This window comes from Thalassophryne amazonica, chromosome 13 (assembly GCF_902500255.1).
Source record: "Thalassophryne amazonica chromosome 13, fThaAma1.1, whole genome shotgun sequence".
In the NCBI taxonomy this organism is placed as follows: Eukaryota; Metazoa; Chordata; class Actinopteri; order Batrachoidiformes; family Batrachoididae; genus Thalassophryne; species Thalassophryne amazonica.
The window spans coordinates 55112600-55138709 of NC_047115.1; the positions used below are offsets into that span (position 1 = coordinate 55112600).

General features: G+C 40.5%; 1 protein-coding gene across 3 annotated transcripts in view; it reads right to left on the bottom strand.

The window, feature by feature from the left end:
• The window catches only part of khdrbs2 (KH domain containing, RNA binding, signal transduction associated 2), a 253004-nt gene that overhangs the window by 86306 nt on the left and 140588 nt on the right, over positions 1–26110 (bottom strand). For all 3 annotated transcript variants that reach the window (XM_034185058.1, XM_034185060.1, XM_034185059.1), the window contains exon 4: positions 9235–9381. In XM_034185058.1, coding sequence (XP_034040949.1) covers positions 9235–9381 — 147 coding nt within the window. The remainder of the gene's footprint in view (positions 1–9234; positions 9382–26110) is intronic.

Below are 26110 nucleotides of genomic sequence, written 5' to 3' on the forward strand. Positions count from 1 at the left end.
TTCACCTGCAAACATGCTTACAGCATCTTTGTCTTCTGTCTTCGTGCCTGCCACGCCACTTTCAGTTTCATCCACTGTTTGAAGGAAAATGAAACTCCAGCAGGGCTACGATTGGTCACCAGAGCAGAGGGACATTTCCCGGTGAACTGGCAGAGAATAAAGCAGCGGCGCTGCACACCAGGCGGCTCCATACAGACATGTTTGTATCATAATCATAAATTCACTCAGTCCATCTTTCTTCCACAGCCAACCTCCCATTTTTGGTAGCTTTTCCATGCTGCACTAATAAAGAGATTATGATCCGCTGTGCAACATTTTGCTGCCTGTTAGGAATACTGCATTTAGAAACTGAGGGACAGTTAATAATATTAAAAATGCATTAGACACATGCTGATAATTAACAACCGTCCCGTCTCTGAGCTCTTCACAGCTCTTTGTTGCTTTACATGAAGTCACATTCTGACAGCGTGGTGCTCCATGTTGAGAGGAAGTGGGAAAGAAAGGTAAACAGCAGGAGGTATAAGCAGAAAACATCTGTTACCGTGAATAATGATGGATGCCTGTTGTGTTATATTATCGGCAGCTTTCCTGCAAATGTATCAAAACAAGAGTGTACCTGTGATGTGTTGGTATAATTTTTCAGTGACAGACGGACAAAACAACTTTTTGGTTTGGTTGTTTGTTACTTTTCCACATATTCTGTGATTTTGTATACTTACGATTAAAAACGTAATAAAAATCTTGGAAAGCTTTATGTACGCAACCAAAATAATTGAATACGTTACAGTTAGGGAAGGGGGAGGAGTGCAGAATGATCAGTCACAACCGCAGACTCGCTCCACTAACCTGCTTATGGCATCTGTAATTATAACAAGCGCTGCATCCTCACTGATGACTTTTTAGCCTTTTTCTCACTGAACACTTGCCACATTGGTTTCTTCTCAGTAGTGTTGAATCATTACTTCTGCTGTTAGACTGTCAGAAAAGTCACCTTCCCATCTAGTCAGGTCCATAAGTATTTGGACAGTGACGCAACTCTTGTAATTTTTTTCCTCTGTATACCACCACAATGAAACTGAAGTGAAGCAATCATGTTTGTGTTTAATGCAGACTTGCAGCTTTGAGAAGTTAAAAATTCTAATAATAAAAAAAATTATTATAATAATAATCATCAGACTAAGGCAGCACAGTGGCTTAGTGGTTAGCACTGTTGCCTCACAGCAAGAAAATCATGGGATCGATTCCCACCTGTGGCCTTTCCCTGTGTTTGCATGGGTTCTCTCTGGGTGCTCTGGTTTACTCCTGCATGGAAAGCCACGCAGGTTAGGTGGATTTAAAACTTTAAACTGCCTGTAGGTGTGTGTGTGGGTGTGAATACGTGTATTTGTGGCCCTGCGATAGACTGGCATCCCATCCAGGGTGCACCCTGCCTATGACTGCCTGGATAGGCTCTAGCCCCCTGTGACTCTTAATTGAAGTAAGCAGGTATAGAAAATGGATGGATGGATAATCACAATACATACTGTGACCTGGATAAGTGGCGGAAATATTTAAATTGAACGTACTCTATCTATCAGTAATTGGGCTAATCAAATATAAAAATTATTAATTGCTAATATAAATCATTACTTTTGCAGCCACTTTTCTCTAAACAAGTTTGTACATGAACATTTCCAAGTCACTGAATTTGTTTAGCACTTTATTTAAAGTATGTCAATAAATAAAAGTAAAAAAGTAAAAGCTCTCTGAAGAAGGCAGTATTCAAAAATAAATGACTGAATGACTTTAATCCACTTACCAATCATTAATTTAAAAATAAAACTCTCTTCCAAACAAAATGAAACAAGAGTGGTCTGAGAACACAATATCCCCCACTGGCAAATGCTGCTTTGGTACAAGTGCCTCCTACATTTTGATAACATTTCAAGAAATTGTACCAATTTTCATGAAATTCATCCTAAATATGTGAGGAATGCAAGCACCAACTCGTGAAACTGGCAGTGTCTCGATTTGTTTAACCAAGCACCATAACGCTGGTAAAATGGGCCCAACTGGAATGATAATAAAGGATTATTAACCAAGCACGAGGTCTGTACGGGGAAATATCAGGGTGACGTGCTGTCAGTACAGCCCGAGCTACTCGATCCGCACTGACAACCGTACCGTACTGACACCGAGGTCTGATATCCCCATAGATACTGAGCAAGCGTGGTTAATAATTTGTTTATTATATGGCTGTTATACATATAAACACGCAAACTTACAGTATCGCCCAAATATGCTACTGACGGTGTTGAGCTCATTCACCCGCTCTTTCTTCACCTCCATGAAGAACTTGCTAACAGATGGTCCAGTCATTAGCTGGTAAGCTTTCAATCTGTGTGTTTTTTAATGCTGTTGAGATATTTATGGAGTACGTTCGTGTCCGATTTACTTTTTCTAATCGCATTTTTAGCTTCCTGGTTTGAAAAGAAAATACGCTGAATGTCATGGAAACCGGTCTGATATGGGTAAATATCAAACCGGTAATCAGCCAATCACAGTGCGAGTAGCGTAGCAGCCATATAATAAATATGCGTATTACCAATCTATAACAAAGACTGTACCATGTTTTACAAAATTCCTCCTAAAAATGTGAGAGGAGTTCATTTCAGAATGCAGGCACCCACTCATGAAACTGACAGAGTCTAGATTTGTTAACCGAGGGCCATAACTCTGGTAAAGTGGGCCCAACTTGAACGATATTATAATATGCATATTACCAACCTAAAACAAGGACTTGTACCAAGTTTCATGAAATTCCTCCCAAAAGTGTGAGAGGAGTCGATTTCAGAACACTTATATACTTTTTGGGACGGATGATCAGACAGGCCAGCAGTGGATAAGCTGTGCATAGTGCAACTTTTATGTGTAGTTGTTGCAGTTGTAGACCTTCACACTGGAATGACACTGAGAGGGATGTTCTTAAAATCACGTGCAATTTCCGGTTGCCGGTTGCCAGAAGGATAATGGGAGACTCAAGACTATATTTGATCTGTTTTCTTGTACAAAAATCCTTCCCTGTTCCACTCCACCATGGCGCTGTGACTGGCTGTGTAACAGACAAAAGTTGCACAATGCGCAGTTTGTCCAAACACAGTGACAGAAGCCTATAAAAAGTAAGCCCCTTCAGCTGTTTCTACTCAGGGTCATCACAGCAAATCCAAGGTGTATCTGCATGGTGAATTGGGCACCTCAGTCTCATTTGAACCCCTGCATGATATCACGGGATTTGACCACTTCCGGGGCAGCCTGCACAAACACAGCATCACTTCTAATGGAAAAATGGTGTACTGTTTTGTTTTCGGCTGCAATCGCCGAAGCAGTCATGAAAAGTACAGGGTTTTTTTTCAGTTCCCAGAAGGGAAGGGAAGACAAATGGGAGCGGTTGTGTCAGAAAATGTTTAGCAATATTTTATGTGAATAATGATAATGGGACTGTCCCCAGAATATAGTTATAAGTTATATCCATCATGTTTGCTTTCATTTAAGACCTTTATCGCCCACCCTTAAATGAGACTATGGATGCCTTTCCTGACACAACTCCACATTACATGGAGAAATGTGGCAGCGGTGGGGTTTAAACCGGGAACCTTCTACACTCAAACCAAGTGCACTAACCACTTGGCCACCACCCCTGCTGTGACAGAAGCCTATAACTGCTTGTAAAAGGAGGTTTCTTCCTGTTAAAAGGGAGTTTTTCCTTCCCACTGTCGCCAAGTGCTTGCTCACAGGGGGTCGTTTTGACCGTTGGGGTTTTTCCGTAATTACTGTATGGCTTTGCCTTACAATATAAAGCGCCTTGGGGCAACTGTTTGTTGTGATTTGGTGCTATATAAATAAAATTGATTTGATTTGATTTGAAAAGCTATGTGCAATTACCTATGCCCTCTGAAAATGACAGCAATGCGAATAAAATTACTGTAACTCCTCCATGATTAAAGCAGGGATGAGAATCTTCCGCGGATCCACAGATTTCCGAGTATTTCTGGAGGAAAGACACTAGAAGAATAGTTTTGGCATGTTCAGTGATATCTGACCAATGCTATGGCATGTATAGTAAGTACATATGCTATAGCACTAGGCAGGTATCACTGAAAGAAGATCTACATCGACAGGTTATTTTATTACAGTAAGGTTTCCACATACTCCAACATGAAAAAAATATAAAATGGAAATTCATGAAATTATGTCTGTTGTGGCCCCTAAATACCTCTAAAATGCTCAAAACCTGTGGGCCCCCACCAGGGGCGCTGTCCCTGGACCCCACTGGGGGCCTACAGTGACACCCGGGCCCCCTCTGATTTTTTTTCTTTGCCCATTTTCATCCCTGTTAAAGTGATATTTTTGTTGGACCTCTTGAATTAACGCTGCAAGTCTCCACAGTCTAATTTACAAAACTTGCGTCACCATCCAAATACTTATGCACCTGACTGTAGATTTTCCATTTGCCTCATCCCTGAAATCTGCATATATATATATAAAAACGAAATGTTTTACAAGTAATCCTGTGTGCGCATAAATTAGAAAACCTGGCTGCACTTCTGTGAGAATAATTTATAATACCTCATCTTTTCTCAAGGTACTGCACCAAAGGAAGAGCTGAAACTGTGCCAGCCTTATATTCAGTCTTGAATAGAGTTTGTTTGCAAAAACAAAGCAGTACATTTAATGGCGTTTTGTGCATGAATGCAGGGCATCGGCATCTGCTCCTCTGAAAAGAGCGAGAGATGCCAACTGACCTGTGCAATAGTGCACCAAGCTGATGACGATGGTGCGACTCAAAGACGAAAAAAACACAAAGGGAGTAGTTTCTCAGTAGATTCACATCACACCTGCCGTATGTGCTTTGCATGCTTCTATGCAAGGCAAGTTGCTTCCATTTTTATTTTTTGCATTATTTATGCAAATTGTTTCTTCTATACTGTGATCGATGCCGTTAGATGGCACCATTACCTTCTGTGTAAATACTGTTGCTATAATAATTCTAAACGTGCAAAGAGGCTATAAACAGCAAGACATCCGACTTTAATATTCTCCCTCTGCAATCACTCCTATCATTTATACTTTCTGCTGTTTGGAAGACAAAATGAGTCTGGACTGATATGGAAGGGATGTAGCCCATAATGTGCCAAATGAACTGTCCCGTGATTATTTTCTCCTGACAGCAGACACGGATCTATCAGAAACACATTAGTAACCCCTGTAATTTCTGTGCTAGCTGTTTGGCGGACAGTGGTTAGTAATTGCATGTCTATTTGGAAAGATATGAAGCAATCAGCGGTGATGCAGTGCATCAGCGTGGCTGTAAGATCTGTTGGCTTTTTCATGGAGAAGCTTGAACTCCGTAAAGTAGCAGTACGACTTCCCGATTAGGCTCGTCACATATGCGAAGCTTGATTAATATTTACAGCTTAGACTCAGCATGAGTACACAACATGCACATTAATTATTCGCTAAGTTCTCCAGGCTATAAGTTACAGGAGCCTTGCAAGTTGTTCAAGGCTCCTCTTTAATTGCTGAATCCATTACTTTTTATTTGTAAAGGCATGCATTAGAGTTAGACTGCAGAATAATGCAGTGTTCTGATTGTTTAGTTTTATGAAAACATAGCCTGAGTACTTTGTACTGTTAAAAAAAAAAAATTTGTTTTAATGGTAAACAACTGGCAGCTGTGGTTGCCAGGAAAAATTTGTAAGGGATACAGTAAAAGTATGTACACACTTTACAGAAAACACTGTAAATTTTGCATTCTGATCCAATTACATTTGTTCAGCAAATCTGATTAACTGCTGGTAATCTCATTCACTTAAAATCTTGGAAGATTGCCTTACATCAGTGAGAAGTTGAATGTCTTGTAACTTCCTACTTTTAAACTTTGTTAAGACTAAAATTATGTTTCTTGGTCCAGCGAGGCATCAGCATCAGTTTGACCAGCTAGCGCTGAGCTTAGGTTCGTGGGTCATACATCACATGGACAAAGTGAGGAACCTTGGAGTAATTTTTGATCCCACGTTGTCCTTTGGCCTTCACATTAGGGATATTATGAGGAGTGCCTTCTTCCATCTGTGAAATATAGTGAGGATTTGTCCCATCCTGTATATGGCTGATGCTGAGACCCTGATCCATGTTTTTGTTTCTTCCAGATTGGATTATTGCAATGTCCTATTTTCAGGGTTACTGCGGTCTAGCATTAGGGGTCTCCAGTTGGTTCAGAATGCTGCTGCTAGACTTTTGACACGAAGCAGAAAGTTTGACCACATTACACCTGTTCTGGCATCTTTTCATTGGCGACCCGTCTCTGTGAGATCAGATTTTATGTTTCTGTTATTAGCCTATAAAATTATTCATGGACTGGCACTGACCTACCTAGCTGATTTTGTTGAACCCTACGTACCGGCCCAGGCTCTGTGGTCACAGGATGCAGGACTACTTTATGTTCCAAGGGTGAAGAAAAAGTCTGCGGGCCAAAGAGCCTTCTTTTACCGTGCCCCTGTTTTGTGGAATGATCTCCCAGCATCAATAAGACAGTCAGATTCCATGGAGACATTCAAGACTAGACTTAAGACACATTTATTTACTCTGTCTTATGGTTAGAATATTGTGTTAGCATCCTTTTAAAATTATTTTTAAATGTTTTATTCTTCATTGTGTTTGTTTTATTTTTTATTATTGTGCTTGTTTTATTTTTTTAACTGCACTTTTAATCTTTTAATTCATTTTAAATTGTTTTTGAATTGTTTGGTGTGAAGTGCCTTGAGGCAACGTTGTCGAGAGTTGGCGCTTTATAAATTGAATGAATTGAAATTGAGATATGTCAGGAAAGGCATCTGTTGTAAAACAAGTGCCAAATCAACATGCGAATCCATAATGGATGGTGACCATGAGCAAAAATTGGGAGGAGTAGAAAAGTGAGAGAGAGAGAGAGAGAGATGTAGGATATATATATATATATATATATATATATATATATATATATATATATATATATATATATATATATATATATGAACACTCAACAGATGTCAGTTAAGTGGTAAAACGTACCAGTTCCTGAGCTTGCATCACAGTAAAAGCATTTTATTATTGTGATGGCCTTGGCAGTCTAGCAGCAGCATTCCAAGGTAGTTCATTTTAACACTAACACATTAACTTGCTACAATGTTTAAAAACAGAAGTCGTCACATTTGAAATGTTGCATGTCAAAAATTGATTTTCTACTAATTAGACAAAGGACAAAAATAATAATAACAATTATACTACTACTACTTCTAATTAGTAATAAGATTTATAATAATTATTATAAAACAAGAAAGAACAGACTTGCTCAGAAGTGACATTTCAAATTTGTGAGGCAGTAATGGTGTTTCCATATTTGTCATATTTATTTATTCCTATGCTATGGAAAAGCTTTGGCATGTACCCTTTAAAATGCAGTGAGTAAAAAGATGAATGAATGAGTCCATCCCTTTCAGTCAGCTGACACAGTCATTCAAAAATGATAAATACTATCATCTTGTAATTCATGAAATTTAAAGAGCATATAATAAAAATGACTTTCTCATTTGGTGAACTTTGATGCACCAGAGCAATCAAAAAAATATGTAATTTACCATAGATTCGTCTGCCACTTGTTATGTGGTTAGCAGGTGGTGGGTTGATGATGGATTGGTGTTGTGGAATTTCTGTGATGATGTCAGTATAAAATGAGACAGGCGATGCAAGAAGCACTCAGGATTCAGACATATGATGCAGAGAGATTTAATTTTGGTCAAAGCAGAAAACAGGTGCACCTGGAAAAGTTTCCAAAAGGTACCGCAAATGTACCACAGAGCCTTCAGGCTTTCCACACTCAGAGAGCGGTATTAAGGACCACTCCCATAATTGAAAACAAGCTCATAATACAAACATGGCCTTTGGCTCATCTGGACCATGAGCTGTTTAGTTGTGAATTTAGAGAAGCACAATGTGTTACAGGAACAAACACGAAAGCTAGCAGGGAATGATCCTGCCCCGGAACTTTCAGTACTTTCTGCCATGACAGTATGGGGCAAGCATCAATTTTTCCTCTACAATTGGGAGCAGGTGTGATTGACATTGAGAGAAACAGAAATGCACTAAATCAAAGGAGTAAAACATTGCGTTCTGTTTGTTTCATCGCTATTATGTTCTAAAATTCAAATAACATGGTAATACCTCTACCCAACCCAAGGGAAAGGATTTTGTATGTATTCAGCCACAAATCAAAAGAGAGTGAGGGAGGTATACATACTGAATGGGGCCCGTGAGGGAGAGAGCGTTTCTGTACAAAGAATTATTAAATGAGAGAAATAAACTATTACTTTCTGATTGTTCAAAAGAGAACATTCATAACTCAAATAATATGCCTCCACACAACCGTGCAAAAAAATTTTTTTTTTCATTGGATTTACTTGCAAGATAATAAGACAACAAAGGAGATGACTGAGCTCAGTATAGCGTGAATGGGTCACATAGAAATGGACTAAAGCAGACAACTAAACCATTATTTTCTGATTGTTTCACAGCAATTACATTCTAAAATTGGTGGATGCATGAACTCCACTGAGTGCTTTTCTACCCTGGTTTGTGTCACTGTCTGATAGAGAAATGGTAAAGTTCAGTAGGTACAACAGGTTTTCCATAACCTGAAAGGTTTGTGCTGCCCTTGAGCAAGATGGTGAACGTCTAAACTATCCAGCTTTGGTGCATATTGACCTTCTGAGTGTAGGACTGCAGCTACTGATTATTTTCATTACGGAGTAATCTGTTGATTATATCTTTGATCAATCAATTTGTTGTTTGGTCCATAAAATGACAGAAAATAGTGAAAAGTGATGATCGATGTTCCCTAAAGCCCACAATGACAATTGTCTTGTTTTGACCACACTTCAAAGATTTACTGTCAGAGAGGAGTTAGGAAACTAGTAGATAAACTCAAAAATACTTACGTATAAGAAGCTAGAATTAGAGAATTAGGTGATGTTTTGGAGGACTTTAATGAGATTGTCACAATAGTTGCTGATTAATTAATAACCGATTAATAGTTGCACTTCTATATGTGTGTGGGATAAAATGAGAAACCACCAAGCAACTTCAAGAATCCGTACAGGATTAAGCCACCTCCATTCATTCAAAAAACAAACAAACAAACAAAGTCTACAGTAGTGAACTTACTGGAACGAGGAATTTCTTAATCTCCTCCAGGGCATGACTCATGCGCGAATAAGCTTCACCAGGTGGTGCAAATACTTCAATCAAAACATGAAGATCATTACTCAGATGCGCATATTTGGCCTCACCACTTTTTCTCAGTTCTTCTTCCTGAAAAGAGAGCGAAAGAGGGACACTTGAGGACTGCCCATTAATCAAAAGAAATACCACATCATCTGCTTGCAGTAAATTCCAAATCATGACAAATTAATTCAGAGAACACATGGCAGACTAACATCAACTGCTAAGCAATTACCAAAACAAAATTGCAGGTCCGTCTGATTCTGTTTATGCCAAGTGGATGTTATCACACCAGTTTTGATGATTTGTTGTGCTTTTTGCAGTAAATGCAGAAAACATTTCAAATCTTTTACTACTCAAAATTACTATAATATGGAGTTTCTTTTTTTTTTTAATTCATAGTGGTGGTACAAGCACCATATTGGTTAAAAATACTACTTACTTACTACTCTTTTGAAAAGCTCATGGCCACTCTTAGTATCAAATTAAAAAAGACAAAAATGGCCATCTGGCACATTGAATTCCCCAGAATCCCACCATCAGGGCCAATATGGTTGATGTTGGTGTCCAAAAGTAAGTTTTCGACTACAAAGAATGAAGTCCAGAGGCCCATTGCACCAGTGGTTATCCACTATAAGTCATAGCATTATGCAGATGAGAGTCTATAATTCCCTATGATTGGGATGACAGTCCATCAAAGGTTATTCCCCACCCAAGGCTGCCATCCTTTTACAGCTGGTTGGACTGTGATTGCCTTGTCGAAGAACACAGACAGGTAGTGTGACCAGAACTCAAAACAAACATCAGTTGGCATGATGACTGGCATGCTGGAGTTGAGGATTGAGTTGTGAAATTCCAAATTTGGATTCTACATAGTTAAAAAGGTATGATTCAATGCCAGGCTCAACAATAATCTTGCATATTTATCACCAAAAGCAGAATTTCCACACCAAACATGGTGGCCATCTTGGAAAATGGCCTCTATTTTAAAAATTTGAGTGGCCTGTGGGCATTTTCAACAGAGTAATTCTACAGGGTATTTTTGCCATATTTAGTGGTTGTACCACCATTTGATTAGTTTCCCTGAAACTGTTACTGTTAGACAAACTATTAATTGCTTTGGAGATATAGTCAATTTTTTCATCTCACCTCCAAAACTGATCCACCTGCTGAAGTCTTTGTCTGAATGTTTTGCCAACAAAGGCATTTGCTTTAAAATGATTAATCAAACAAACAAATGATAAGGTGAAAACCTATTACACACACTTGCAAGAATACAGTGAGTTTTAGGAACTAATTACTGATGATCTGAATGGTAGAGATATGTCATAGAATGTGGCAACAAAGAGTTTTAGACAAAGTTTGGAAAATGTGTTTGAACTCTTTTCTCCAAAACAGTCTCAGGAGTGTTCAAACAAATTACAACCTTGTGATCCAAACAGTGATGGCATATGGTTCAAGCTGTTTTGTGCTGATGGTTGCCTGCACCAAATGGATGAAAAATTATTTTAAAAAATGGATGAAATGGCACAAAATAGTAAATGTTACACTTTGAAATTGCAGGAAATCATGTTACTAGTGCACTCACAAAGAACTTGAAAGCAATGCAGAATGTTGGAAATACAAGCAGACAGCAAAACAAGTCTATAATAAAACTTTTTCCTAATATATGGATGTGGTGATGTGATAAAAGGCAAACATGGTGGTGTTATTTTAAAAGATTCTCCAAGTGCATTTGGAGAAGGAAACCCTATTTTCAGTGAATCTGATGCATTTGTTCACCTTTGCAACCTTCCGTCTCCCCTGATACTTTGTGTTCTGGTTAGCTGTAGAGTTCAGGCTTGCAAATAAAATACACTATGAACTGCAGGGTGGTAAAGGTGAAAGAAATACATGAATTCCATTTCTGTTCTTAGCCTGGGTATGGTGTTAATCACAACAGCATAGAAAATAAAGATAATTACTTTTAAACTGGTACATTTTTAAAATCATTTTTACACACCTTAGTATGAACTGTCATAACTGTGTGCTGGATCATCAAACCTATCACGTTAGGTATACTGCAGTTCTTCACGTATAAATAAGAGGCAAATTCATTGGGAAAGTCTTGGAAATGTTTGACTTATTAAGGGTTGATGAGGAACACCACAATGCAACACTAGTTTTGGCCTCTGGAGCCCCTTGTTTGGGGAACAAATTCAAATAAACCACAATATGATGACTTTTTTCCTTTCACCAGACAAAGTAGGAAATGGGGTAAATGCCTAGTCTTCAGAAAAGCCTAGGCATGCATCCTGGACTTTACATTTACCAAATTCATCCCCTCCTGTTTGGGAACACAATAACTCAAAAGCAAACACTATCTTCTTGTATGTCTCCAAACATACGTAATATAACAGAGTTCTGGACTTAGGTTTACATACAATATAACGTGGATAAAAACTACTGCAGATAATCACAACTTATGTTAAGTCAGGTTACGAAAGATGGGGTGGACCATCAGCCCATCACAGCGTAGGCCTTAAGTCAGTTAGAATGTTTAGCCTAGGTAATTCCAGAAGATTCCAAGTAATTTCATAATTTTCTGTAATCTTCAGGAATTTTCTATTCTGTTTAAAGAAGCATTCATCCTGGTGTTTGTAAATGGTAAAAGGACTGTATTTATATAGTGTGTTTCTTTTTTATGGTTAATGTTGTGTGTTGGGGGGGGGTGTGGCTGGACATTTTGGTGTTTTTTTCTTTTCTTTGCTCTCCAGGTGGCATGAGAACTGATTTGTCTGTGGAGAAGGTGCTGGCTGAAGAGTTCTTCACCCTCATCAACATCATGTGCAGCACCTGTGAATGGTGCTCACGTGCAGCCTTAAAGACTTTCAGCTGAAGCAGATAATTGGATGGCGTTCTGCATTTAAGTCATGTGTGATTGAAGCAGAACTGCTGGGAACTCGACCTTGTGATGTTCGTTTGTGAGACGCTGAGGACCACGCCTGGGTTTGACACATCGAGCCCATGAAGGAGGAAGGGTGAGGGACACATGCTGTCAGCACACATCAGAGGTGATTAAGTATTTGACTAATTGTTGATAGTAACTTGGTATTTTGTTACGCAGTATATTTGAATTGTGATGGGAATTGTGCAGCTGGCTTCTCACTTCTGTGGCGTGCGGACAAGTGATTCTCCACCTGTTGTGAGAAGCTGCTCATTTGCATAAAGCTTAAAATACAGACCTGAATGTGTTGCTGATAGTGTGTGTCTTTTGAAGGATATTAGTTGTAACTGCTGACTTACCTCACCTCTTCTAATCCTTCGCAGAGAGTCGGTTTGTCGTGTCCACCTGGGGGGTGTTTGGCGGTAGTGGTGAGTCCAGGAGCACCGGGCTTCGATCCTTTTGGGCGCTGGAGAGCGTGCCAGCCTTCACTCCACCAGAAGGACGCTATTTCAGTTTTAACACTTTATTATGCACCAGCGGGTGAAATCAATAAATTGTTTTTGTTATTGGAACCGCTTTCTGGTTATTTTAGCGCTGGGTTCCGTCAGACGCAGGTTCGCTCCTCAACCCGCGTCGACACATAACAGTTAAAGCGCTTTACAGTAAAAATGATCTAACTATCTTGTAACTGTCATTTTGAAATTATTTTTAATTATTTTTCTTCATTAAGTAGCAACAACAAAAACAACAACAATATTTGCTGTCAAGTCTCAAGTCTTGGCTGGTCTTCAGTTTGATCTGTTATTTGCCTTTACACCAAGCGTGAACTGTTCAAGTGAAATATACGAGGTCTGTCAATAAAGTAACGTACCTTTTTATTTTTTTCAAAAACTATATGGATTTGAATCACGTGCGATTACATCAGCCAACCTTGAACCCTCATGCGCATGCGTGAGTTTTTTCACGCCTGTCGGTTACGTCATTCGCCTGTGGGCTGGCTTTGAGTGAGGAGTGGTCCACCCTCCCGTCGCAATCTCTTTGTCTGAGAACTTCCTGAGAGACTGGCGCTTTGCTTAATCAAAATTTTTTCAAAAACTGAGAGGCACATCGAAGTGGACACCATTCGAGAAATTCAACTGGTTTTCGGTGAAAATTTTAACGGCTGATGAGAGATTATGGTGTGATGCTGTCGCTTTAAGGACTGCCCACGGAGCGGGACGTCGCGACACGCTCTGAGCTGCCGCTATCTGCCTGTATCGAGCTGAAAACTTCCAAATTTAAGCCTCTGTTGACGCAGGACGTCGTGAGAGAACAGAGAACTTTCAGGAGAGGTCGGGATCAGCAGTTTATCCGGACATTCCACTGTTAAAGGAGATTTTGTAATGAAAGACGGCGGCACAGGAAAAACACCTCCGTGTTGATAACCATTTGTAAAAACCAGGCGGCTTTTGATGGCTTTCAGTTGAGTGAGTATCTGAGAAATTGTTTAACAGCTGGACATGTTCCAACTTGTCCTTAAGGCTTCCAACGGAGGTGTTTTTCCTGTGCTGCCGCGCTGCGCCGGCTGTGTCCCAACGCGCTGACCTGTCCGCATTTTCTTTCATTACAAAATCACCTTTGATTGATTGTGAGTTGGAACCTGTGAGAGTTAACCAACTGATTATGTGACCCATGTAACTCTTAACTGGTTGGACAACTACTGCGTGAGTTTTAAACAGTTTAATACACTTGTGCACCTGTTGGAGGTCGATGGAGAGTGACGGTGACCAGAAGGGACCTTTGTTCGGACCATGGAGACCCCACTATGACCAGCCTGCAACCCCGGTGAGAGTGACAGGGAGCAGAGGCCATTTTTCGATAGCACATCAGTCGTGGACTTGGTGTAAACGGGGTGTTACACTTACATTTCCCTCTGCTTTTCACAAGATGTTAAAATGCCTGCTGGCCTATAAGGAGTCAGACTAAAAAAACAAACCAGGGCACCGCCGGGGAACAGCAGAGTGATTAAGAGGAGGCGTGACAGACAGGGACACTTATTAGGGGCACCTAGTGGGCGGGTGGGGCACGACCCACTCTGTAATAAAACAAAGACACATAGAGCTTTCTTTGTCTGTATCTTTGTTTTATCTACCAGGGGAGGAAAAATGGGAAGGAGAGGGAGTGAGAGCAGACGGGGCAAGGCAGATATAAAATATATTAAAACAGCAGGAGTCCGCCCACGGTTCTTTTGCTTTTCTTCTTTCTTATTTGTTAAGTGCCATATATTATCAGTGATCGTTTAATTTCTGCTCAAGCTGTTGCCAAACTCATTTAAAACAAAATGAGACCTTTAGGCTAAATACATGTAATGTACAAACATTTTATTCCATCACAAATAAAAGTCATGTGATGTTCACACACCCTTGTTTGCTGAGGGTACATTTATGATGCTAATATTTACTATGCATGTTTTCACCCTCTATCTGTTTCAACCTTTAGGCTAGAATAACATTTTAGATAAAGTCTGGAAATGGATGTTTGGTGTTTTATTTCTGTGTGCCTCACACGCTGTTTTCTTGAACCAATTTTTTTTTGTTGTTTTTTTTTTAACAGACAAACTCCTAATCACAGAATTTGATTTACAGGAGAGCAGCTGTGCAGGAATTACATGTTCTACCTGGACAACGGGCACCATTTAAACAAACACTACTTTACACTTTAAAGGCCTTTTACATCACGCATGCAGCGTACTCAGATTTTCAGCCTCCACTCGCATTTTTTTTTTTAAGCGTGTCTGCATGTGCAGAACGTGCATAGGGGACAGAGTTTCCTACGTCATTGTGTTTCTGTTCTGGAGGCTGAACAAGTCTGAACATCACCATGTTTGTGAAAAAAGACTGAAATAAAAATTAAAAATTTTTAAACAAAATAAGACAATTTAATAAAAAGTGAAACACTCACTGTGTGAATCATAACCGCAAAATTAGCAAAAAAACAACAACAAACAAACAACAACAACAAAAAAGGCAGAAAGAGCATCCCAGCAGGGTGACAGACATCACCCTGCTGCATCCCTAGCATCCCGTAGGATGCAGCTACGCCACTGTCAGGTGCATGTGTCTGATTGCTGTATTGCTGTGGGCATAAATAAAAACATATATCTCCGTGGTGGCGACAACCAAGCGAGCATGCGCACGAAGTGGACACTGACAGCCCCCCAGGTTGAAACGGACCATCAGATCAGAACACGCAGCGGGCTATCTGACTGCCACGTCATCCACGTGAGCTCTGTTCCACATGATCCTGTGTCTGTGCTGCAGGGCACTGTCCGCAAGACACGCATGTCGGGCAGAACACATCCGCGGCTGACTGGATGCACCTGACCAGTAGATGTGGACATCAGAGCACACTACTTCTCATTCATGTCATTTTATGACGTATGTCTGTGACCATGGGTCATCACCAGAGGAACAGACGGATCATATTTGTAATTGCTCGCTTGATAAATACGGTGTTTTTATATGGTGTGGGATTTTCAATTTTTTTGGAATATTTCCAATTCCTTCCTGATATGAGGCAGCTTCCTGCAGCTTTCAAAGAACAGCTCTGTAGCTCAGTGGTAAAGTTTCTGACTGGGAATCAGAGGTTTTGAAAGGCGCGAGTTTGCATCCAGGGTGGTGTGTGTGTGTTTTTTTTTTTTATTCTACACAAGCAGCACAAAGTGGTTCCACAGGTACCAGCTGGTTTTTATTTCTTCCACATAAGCGGCGCCATGTGGTGCACCTGGCACTATTCCTGCTCGACAGACACCAACGCATGCACAAACTCTTGCACCGGGTTTGTGCACGCCTGCCCATCAGCTCGATGTTTTGTGTGCTAATTTTGAACCATTTCACACTGTTTCGCCATTTTCTTCCAAACACCGTCCAAACTTCGCACTATGTGTGAAGGGGCCCTTAAAGGGACACTCCACCCGTATTAAAATAGCAGTTTCTAAAAGATAAAGATCATATCAACCTTGAAATACAGTTTCTGATAATTACTGGAATTCATTTTTTTGAGAATTTTTCAAATTAAGTTTCCTCCAGTTGCCTGTGCTATGACATCACACTGTTGAATGTAAACACATGTATAGAGATATCAGTAAAACCCCTTATAAAATCTCAAAAATAGGCTAATGATTTGACTAATATTCATAAATAAGAGCAAGAAATATAATTTGCTACTTTTTGATGTCACATTATAATTTAAGTGTAAGATTTTCTGTTGTTTTACAGCAGTATCTATACATGTATGCACACCAGGCTGTGCAACATCAGCACTTGTGACTTCATACATGTAGCACATGGAAAGCTGGTCAGTTTTTTAAAAATCATAAAAATTAAGCTAATCTATTGCAAATCTTGTTTTTATTTAAGATGTCACTATTTCAGTATATAATCTCTTATTTTAGGGGTTAACATTGATGAGTGAAGTGTCCCTTTAAGGATGCGGTGAGTCTTTATTTAACACAGAAACTGGATGTGTGCTACAGCTGATTGTCCCGTTTGAAAGTTTGGCTGCTTGGTCCAGAGAGGCCAGGGCCAGCAGTGGTGCTGAACACAGCATCCAATCTTTATGCTGAGCAAAAAATAAATAAAGAAAGAAAATAAAGAAATAAATAATCCAAGATCACAAGAAGAGTTCATCTGCCTGATCTATAGTGGCATACATTGTGCATACATCGTTTTATTGAAAAACGTTATATGAAAAATTTCAATGAACATGCTTTTATTTATGATGTTTGTGGTTTTCGTTGGTACAGAGTTGCTCTCTTTGATGACGTGGAACTTTCCTGGAATTATTTTTATTCTGCTTTTATTAAAATTGTTAATAAACATGCACCTATCGGCAGATTTAGAGTTAAAGGGCGTGATAATCCATGGTTCTCTAGCGAATTATCAGACCTCTTGCATGAGAGTAACTCTGCCTGGGCCAGAGCATGGAAGTCAGGTAAAGATTCTGATTGGCTTTATTTTAGACAATTACCAGCATTTTTACACTACTCCTCTATCTACCAAGCGCTGCCAAATGGCAGCACTGGGTACTTTACATCTCATTAGGCCACGTTCTGTTATGTACATGGGGGCCATTAGATCAGAATGTGCAAGTGCTGGAAAGCCAGCTCACAACACATACTCACTCTGTTGACTGAGAGACGCAGAGATGGCTAAGCTTTATAGCACAGAGCATATAAGATATTTTGGACATCCAGTGTGGGCAGCAAAGTACTGTGCATATGACAATAAAGCTTTGAATCTTGAATCTAAATTTCTTCTACTAAGTGTTGTGTTTTTTGTAACAAGTTCACAGAAAGGAGATGTGGCAGTGCCAGGTGCATTCAAACAAACTAGGTCAAATGTCACCTGGTAACAATAGAAATAATAAGAATATAGAAATAACAAAACATTAGCATAATAACTATTGAAGTAATAGTGGTACAAATATCATTCCTAAAGCTATGGGTATGTCTTTATGGTCAAAGAATCTGATAAAGTTGAAAAGTTTATTTTATTCTTTATAACTAAACATCTGTTTTTTTTCTTATGTACTTGGGTTCTGTCTTTAGAGTTACTTCTTACAAATGCAACTGCAACTATTTTTTATTTTGCTGACACAAAGAGGACAAATGCGCAAGCTGAATAAGGTGCTACTGTGTATTAGCTCATGAAAGGGGGTCGTTGAGATGTAAGATGTAAATCCAGGGAGTGCAGCTGCCATTTGGCAGCGCCTTGGGAGTAGGAGTGTTAAGAAATAATTTGACATCTTCAGTTTGTAAGGCCAAGGCTGATTATTACTTGACTTCTATAACTGAAAATTTAAATTACCCAAAGAAGTTTTGGAGCATTATCAAATCCATGTCCAATAATTTAAATCTGCTAATTTTACCGCTAATATTATTATTGATGGCATTAGAATGTCAAACAAAAAAGACATTCTGAATGCTTTTAATAATCATTTTATATCCTCTGGATTTTTATTTAAACAGGATAATTTCCACATGGTATCTCCAATTAAGGAGGACACCAATCATGAAATCCCTGCTTTTAACTTTACTCCTGTTACAACTTCAGATGTTTTATCAGCTTTAAAAAATCTGAACCCTCATAAACCAGCTGGTCCAGACAAATTAGAGCCATTGTTTTTAAAACTTGCCTCAGATTTTATTGCTGAACCATTGTGCCATATTTTTACTCTTACTTTGGTTAGTAATAAAATCCCGTGAGTTTGGAAAAAAGCCCTTGTGGTCCGCCTTTATAAAGGTGGTGATTCTACAGCTCTAAATAATTATAGACCTATATCCAAACTTTCTGTTTTATCTAAAATGCTTGAGACTTTGGTCAATGATCAGGTGAAGGATTTATTGGCCTCTAACTCTATTCTGTCTCCATTTCAGTCAGGTTTTCAGATAAACCACAGCACTACCACTGCTGCCTTGAAGGTAGTGAATGATGTTTTAGAGGCCTTAGACAATAAAAAGTGTTGCCTTTCTCTTTTTCATTGGTTTTTCTAAGGCTTTTGACACTGCGGATAACTGTATCCTCTTAGACCATCTAAAGGCTTCTGGGTTCTCAGAGCAGGCAGTTGGATGGTTTGCAAATTATCTCTCTGGTAGAACCCAGGCGGTTCAGTCAGATGGTTTCATATCTGAGGTACTGTATATATATATACTGTATATAAAGGTGTGCCTCAAGGTTCAGTTCTGGGACCGGTTTTATTTACTATTTATATTAACTGCCTGGGACAGGATGTTTCAGATGGTTTCATATCTGAGGTACTGTATATATATATACTGTATATAAAGGTGTGCCTCAAGGTTCAGTTCTGGGACCGGTTTTATTTACTATTTATATTAACTGCCTGGGACAGGATGTTTCAAATGCAAATTTTCATTTTTATGCTGATGATATGGTCATTTACTGCTGTGCATCTACACCTGCACTAGCTTTTGTACATCTTCAGCATGCTTTTAATTTGATGGGTATGAAATTGAGCTCCTCTTTTAAGTATCTGGGGTTTTAAAGGACATATTCAGCATGTTGTTAGAAAGCTGAAAGTTTTATTAGGTTTTTATTATATTTTATATTATATTTATATTTTATTATATTATATTTTATTTATTTTATATTTTAATGTCAAAAAGAGACTTGTGGAGTCTACATTCATACCCCTCCTTTATTATGGCGATGTGTTATATATGAATGCCTCTGCACAGAGTCTGCAAATGTTGGATAGTGTGTACCATGGAGCTTTGAGATTTATAACATCTTATGGTTTTTTAACTCATCACTGTACTTTATATTCTAAAGTTAGTTGGACATCTCTAAGTACACGCCATCTACACTCAACAAAAATATAAACACAACACTTTTGGTTTTTCTCGCATTTTGTATGAGATGAACTCAAAGATCTAAAACTTTTTCCACATACACAATATCACCATTTCCCTCAAATATTGTTCACAAACCAGTCTAAATCTGTGATAGTGAGCACTTCTCCTTTGCTGAGATAATCCATCCCACCTCACAGGTGTGCCATATCAAGATGCTGATTAGACACCATGATTAGTGCACAGGTGTGCCTTATACTGTCCACAATAAAAGGCCACTCTGAAAGGTGCAGTTTTGTTTTATTGGGGGGGGATACCAGTCAGTATCTGGTGTGACCACCATTTGCCTCATGCAGTGCAACACATCTCCTTCGCATAGAGTTGATCAGGTTGTCAATTGTGGCCTGTGGAATGTTGGTCCACTCCTCTTCGATGGCTGTGCGAAGTTGCTGGATATTGGCAGGAACTGGTACACGCTGTCGTATACGCCGGTCCAGAGCATCCCAAACATGCTCAATGGGTGACATATGCCGGCCATGCAAGAACTGGGACATTTTCAGCTTCCAAGAATTGTGTACAGATCCTTGCAACATGGAGCCGTGCATTATCCTGCTGCAACATGAGGTGATGTTCTTGGATGTATGGCACAACAATGGGCCTCAGGATCTCGTCACAGAATCTCTGTGCATTCAAAATGCCATCAATAAAATGCACCTGTGTTTTTCATCCATTACAGACGCCTGCCCATACCATAACCCCACTGCCACCATGGGCCACTCGATCCACAACATTGACATCAGAAAACCGCTCACCCACACGACGCCACACACGCTGTCTACCATCTGCCCTGAACAGTGTGAACTGGGATTCATCCGTGAAGAGAACACCTCTCCAACGTGCCAAACGCCAGCGAATGTGAGCATTTGCCCACTCAAGTCGGCTACGATGACGAACTGGAGTCAGGTCGAGACCCCGATGAGGATGACGAGCATGCAGATGAGCTTCCCTGAGACGGTTTCTGACAGTTTGTGCAGAAATTCTTTGGTTATGCAAACCGATTGTTTCAGCAGCTGTCCGAGTGGCTGGTCTCAGACGATCTTGGAGGTGAACATGCTGGATGTGGAGGTCCTGGGCTGGTGTGGTTACACGTGGTCTGCGGTTGTGAGGCTGGTTGGATGTACTGCCAAATTCTCTGAAACACCTTTGGAGACGGCTTATGGTAGAGAAATGAACATTTAATACACGAGCAACAGCTCTGGTTGACATTCCTGCTGTCAGCATGCCAACTGCACGCTCCCTCAAATCTTGCGACATCTGTGGCATTGTGCTGTGTTTTAAAACTGCACCTTTCAGAGTGGCCTTTTATTGTGGGCAGTCTAAGGCACACCTGTGCACTAATCATGGTGTCTAATCAGCATCTTGATATGGCACACCTGTGAGGTGGGATGGATTATCTCAGCAAAGGAGAAGTGCTCACTATCACAGATTTAGACTGGTTTGTGAACAATATTTGAGGGAAATGGTGATATTGTGTATGTGGAAAAAGTTTTAGATCTTTGAGTTCATCTCATACAAAATGGGAGCAAAACCAAAAGTGTTGCGTTTATATTTTTGTTGAGTATGACATTGGTATGTGTTTATTTACAAAGCCATTCTTGGGAAAATTCCCAACTACCTTTCCTCCTTATTTATTTTAAAGGATGGATTACACAACCTGGGATCATCGAGCTTTGTACAGTTTGTTGTTCCCAGAGTTCGACCTGAACTGGGAAAGAAGGCCTTCAGGTTTTCTGCACCCACTGCATGGAATAAACTGCATGCAAAACTTTGTGTCTTTGACTTTGTGTCTGCAGTTAAATGGCTGGAATGCAAACTTTCTGAATGTCATTGTTTTAGCTGATTTTTTTATTACACATTTGTATTGCACTGAGTCTGTGTGACTGTTTGTTGAAACTGTATTGCTGCCATTTTTGGTCAGGTCTCCCTTGAAAAAGAGATCTTTTGATCTCAATGGGACAAACCTGGTGAAATAAAGGTTACAACAACAACAACATATACCAATTAAAATGATATTGCTCAGCTCTACTATAAAACATGTTCTTTAATTACTAAATATGAAGCATGGTTCTCCAAAAAAATAAAAAATAAAAAAAAAACACTCTGCAATGTGCTTTGTTTTTGTAAGTATGATTTATGATATACAGTCTCTAGAATTGTATTATTTTTCTCCATGTTCTAGTGCTACAAAAAGCAAACAAAAATCACTATCAAATTGCAATACCAGAGTTGCATTTCATAAAAATTGCAATATGTATGAAATCAGTACCCATGTATACACACTGTTTTAGGAGATTAGTATATCTTCCCAGGGTTTCTGTGTATATTGTAGGAAATAGTGCAAAGCAGGGAGATGGCTACAAAGGGGCTGGATTCTGTCACCTTATTAGTCATGGGTATATTGTGGGTAAAGGATAAAATCAACCAATCAGAGTGGCACCTATTGGTTTTAAGATGGACTATGACATGTTGTTATACATTTCTATTGATGTGGCACACATCAAGTCAAAGCAGAGGCCACCTAAGCTCCCTGAGGTGAAGCACTGAAGCAGTAAGGAGATGTTTTTCTATTTTTCCATGACTGTTTACTTTTCTTTATTTTAATGATTGCTTTCAATTCCCTTTCAGTGTGTATGTTATGGCATACATAGTCACCTTACCCTGTATAGTGTATATCTACAGCTTTTAAACCCCTGCCACACTTGTGACAAAAAGTCTGAATGTCTTTAGAATAAACATAATGTACATCATGAAGAAAGCACATGAATTTCATTCATATGCACATTTACAATCATAGTTCTTTACAATAATACAAAAGAAGTACAAGACACACACACACACACACACACACACACACACACACACACACACACACACACACACACACACACACACACACACACACACACACACACACACACACACACACACACACACACACACACACACACACACACACAACAAGAAATACGACCTGTCCTCCATCCACAGTTCCAAACATCAATAGCAAATAAAAAAAAGGATTAAGCTTTGATTTAGAATCATGACCATTTGTGGTCAACTGGAAGAGCATTTCAAAGTGTTGGAGATAACAAAGGCATGGTCTCTTTGTGTGTAAACTGAGGCTGCGGTGATCAAAGATCTTGATGGAATACATGAGTGCCACATATTCATCACGTATGCAGGAACAAGATCATTTGAAGCTTTAAGAACAATCATTCCCACTTTATACTGGATTCTGTATCACACTGGAATCCAGTGCATGGCTGCTAATAACTGCAAGTTGCATGTCCCTGGTCATCATTACCATCACAATGAAGTCAAAGCAGGTGCAGACTTATTGCAGAGTTTTAGAAATGTTTAAATGAGTGCTGATAAACTGCAACTATTTGCATGCTGCATGCAAGGCTGTAAACAGCTGCTGCACACGTTTGGTGCCTGCTTGTGCCTGATAGGCTACCTCACATTTGTACAGAAATGTATGAAGTGCTGTATGAACCCGAAAAGGCAATGTGGACCTTCCATCTCCACCTTGTAGGCTTACCACCCACAGCGGGAACCACTGGTGTTGGGTGCGCATGAGTGACAGTGAAAGTCGAGGGCCTCGGCGGATCAGACCCGGGTGGCAAGGGATAGCTCTGGCGGTGCGTGGAACGTCACCTCGCTGTGGGGGAAGGAGCCAGAGCTTGTGCGGGAGGTGGAGCGATACCAGTTAGATCTGGTGGGCCTCTCCTCCACGCACAGCCTCAGCTCCGGAGCCACTCTTCTTGATAGGGGTTGGACCAGCTAAACATTATGCATGTAAAAGTGGGAATGTTCTGTTTAGATGGGGGCATCAAATGGAAGGACGTCTTTAAAAAAGGTTCTGAAACAAAGGGCAAAGTTTAGCACACAGCAATGTTTAGCAGCAAACAGTGTCCAGTGGATGGCAGCAGCCTGTGTTGTGTGGGCCGCTGAAGAGGAGGTACTGCTGGCCCACCACCACCAGATGGCGCCCTGCTTGGAGTGCGGGCTTCAAGCACAAGAGGGCGCCAGAACCACTGGGAGTGACAGCCGTCAATCATCCTCAACACCAGCTGTCACTCATTCATCTCATCATCATCATCACCATAAAGGCCGGACGGCGACTCCACCTCCTCGCCGAGAAATCTCCTACGATTAGAGGTAAACTTCTCTGCTGTGATTATTGCGAATAATAATCTGATCTGTTTTGCAGCTGTTTTTCCTGTTGGTATTCCTTATCTGGGATTTTTGGCGTTTGGTGTGACTGCGACGACTTCGCCTCACACCCCAAAACCGATAAGTGGTAAACAGGAGCTGCACGTGTGTATGATTGGAGGTGGAGGTTCTCCCTCCAAGAGGAATCATTAATCAAGGTTGCTGGGTGTGAGGATTCACACTCACCACCTTCTGTTTCTGTCTGCCAGCAGTACCAGGGCCGACAACGGAGGACAGAGACCACCTGAGGACTCAGGGCTTGGCGGCTTCGGTGTTCTTCAGGCCGTTGGTGGTAGAAGCGGTGTGGGCCCCGGCTCTTCGTTCATCCGAGGTCTCCTATCTTCAAGCCTGCCCGCAGTCCTCTTGTGTATGATTGGCAGCACTCTTGTTTATATTACGTTGTGTTCTTGTGCAACATTAAATTGTTACTCCTTCTCTTATCCATTGTCCGTTCATTTGCGCCCCCTGTTGTGGGTCCGTGTTACGACACCTTCTCAACAGGATTTCTCGGCCATTCGTCATGGATCCCGAGGGGCGTCAACCACAGCTTGAACAGCCAATGGGAGAACAAGGAGCGCAGGCGTCAGCAGGAGGCGTGGTAAGTGATCTGCAGCAAATCCTTACAGCAAAAAGGATTAAGCTTTGATTTAGAATCATGACCATTTGTGGTCAACTGGAAGAGCATTTCAAAGTGTTGGAGATAACAAAGGCATGGTCTCTTTGTGTGTAAACTGAGGCTGCGGTGATCAAAGATCTTGATGGAATACATGAGTGCCACATATTCATCACGTATGCAGGAACAAGATCATTTGAAGCTTTAAGAACAATCATTCCCACTTTATACTGGATTCTGTATCACACTGGAATCCAGTGCATGACTGCTAATAACTGCAAGTTGCATGTCCCTGGTCATCATTACCATCACAATGAAGTCAAAGCAGGTGCAGACTTATTGCAGAGTTTTAGAAATGTTTAAATGAGTGCTGATAAACTGCAACTATTTGCATGCTGCATGCAAGGCTGTAAACAGCTGCTGCACACGTTTGGTGCCTGCTTGTGCCTGATAGGCTACCTCACATTTGTACAGAAATGTATGAAGTGCTGAAGTGCTCACCGTGCACTGCAAGGTGAATTTGAAGATTATCAAGCAGCTGAAAGAAAGAAAGAAAGAAAAAAATGTGCAACCTCTGGAAAGAGTGATGTGTGCATTTGTCTGTCAATTCACACTGTTCACTGGGTGTCCAGGACACCTAAGGTTTGTCCCTGCAGCAACCACAGACAGGCATCAACAACCTGTTGTGCTGCATATTGGCACTCCCTTTGCTGCAAGAAGTGAACTGTCATCATTATGCAGAGAAACAGGAAAAAAACCCCACCACAGCACAGATGGGCAAAACCAAAAGCAATCTTGCAATGACACTGTGATCACGTACGTAAAATGTAGATAATTATTGAATTTGTCATACTCCCCTTCCCCCAACTTATCATCTCCTATTTCTTTTAGGTTGCATCTCCTGGACATAGTCCACCTGTGTGCACCTTCTTCCACTCTTATTCCTCACCCTTGTACTCCTTCTTTACAAAATATGTATTCCCCATAGCCATCTCCACCATTTTTCCACAAAACCCATCACTATCTGGGCTTCCACATTCTTCTCTTTGATACCATGTCTACCAATCGCCTCCTCATCTCCTCTGTTGACTTCTCCAACATGCCCATCGAAGTTGGCTCCAGTCATCACTCTTTCTTCCTTGGGTACATTTTCTATCACATCATCTAACTCATGTCAGAAACCTTCTTTCTGCTTCATCTCATACCCCGTTTGCAGGGCATATACTCTGATTACATTCATCATCACCCCTTCAATTTCCAGCTTCACACTCATCACTCTGTCAAACACTCCCTTCACCTCCAGCACACTTTTTAATATACTCTTACCCCAGGATTACTACAACACCATTTCTCCATTCTCTGGTCTCTCCGAGAACCATCACCTTATCGTCATGGAGAGATTTGTGTGCTGCTATGAACCTGAGAGCTGTGTTGTCTGTAGCCTTTGTGCTCCTGGTAGGGTCGCCTATGGCAAATTGGTCTCAGACGAGATGCCAGACTAAGAATGGTTCATAAGACACCATGACAGAACAAGGCAGAGGAAATGTGACCTGGCCCGGAGGAAGCCCGGGGTCCCCATCTGGAGCCAGGCCTGGATGCAGGGCCTGTCAGCAAGTGCCTGGTGGCTGGGCTTGCCACAGAGCCCAGTTGGACACAA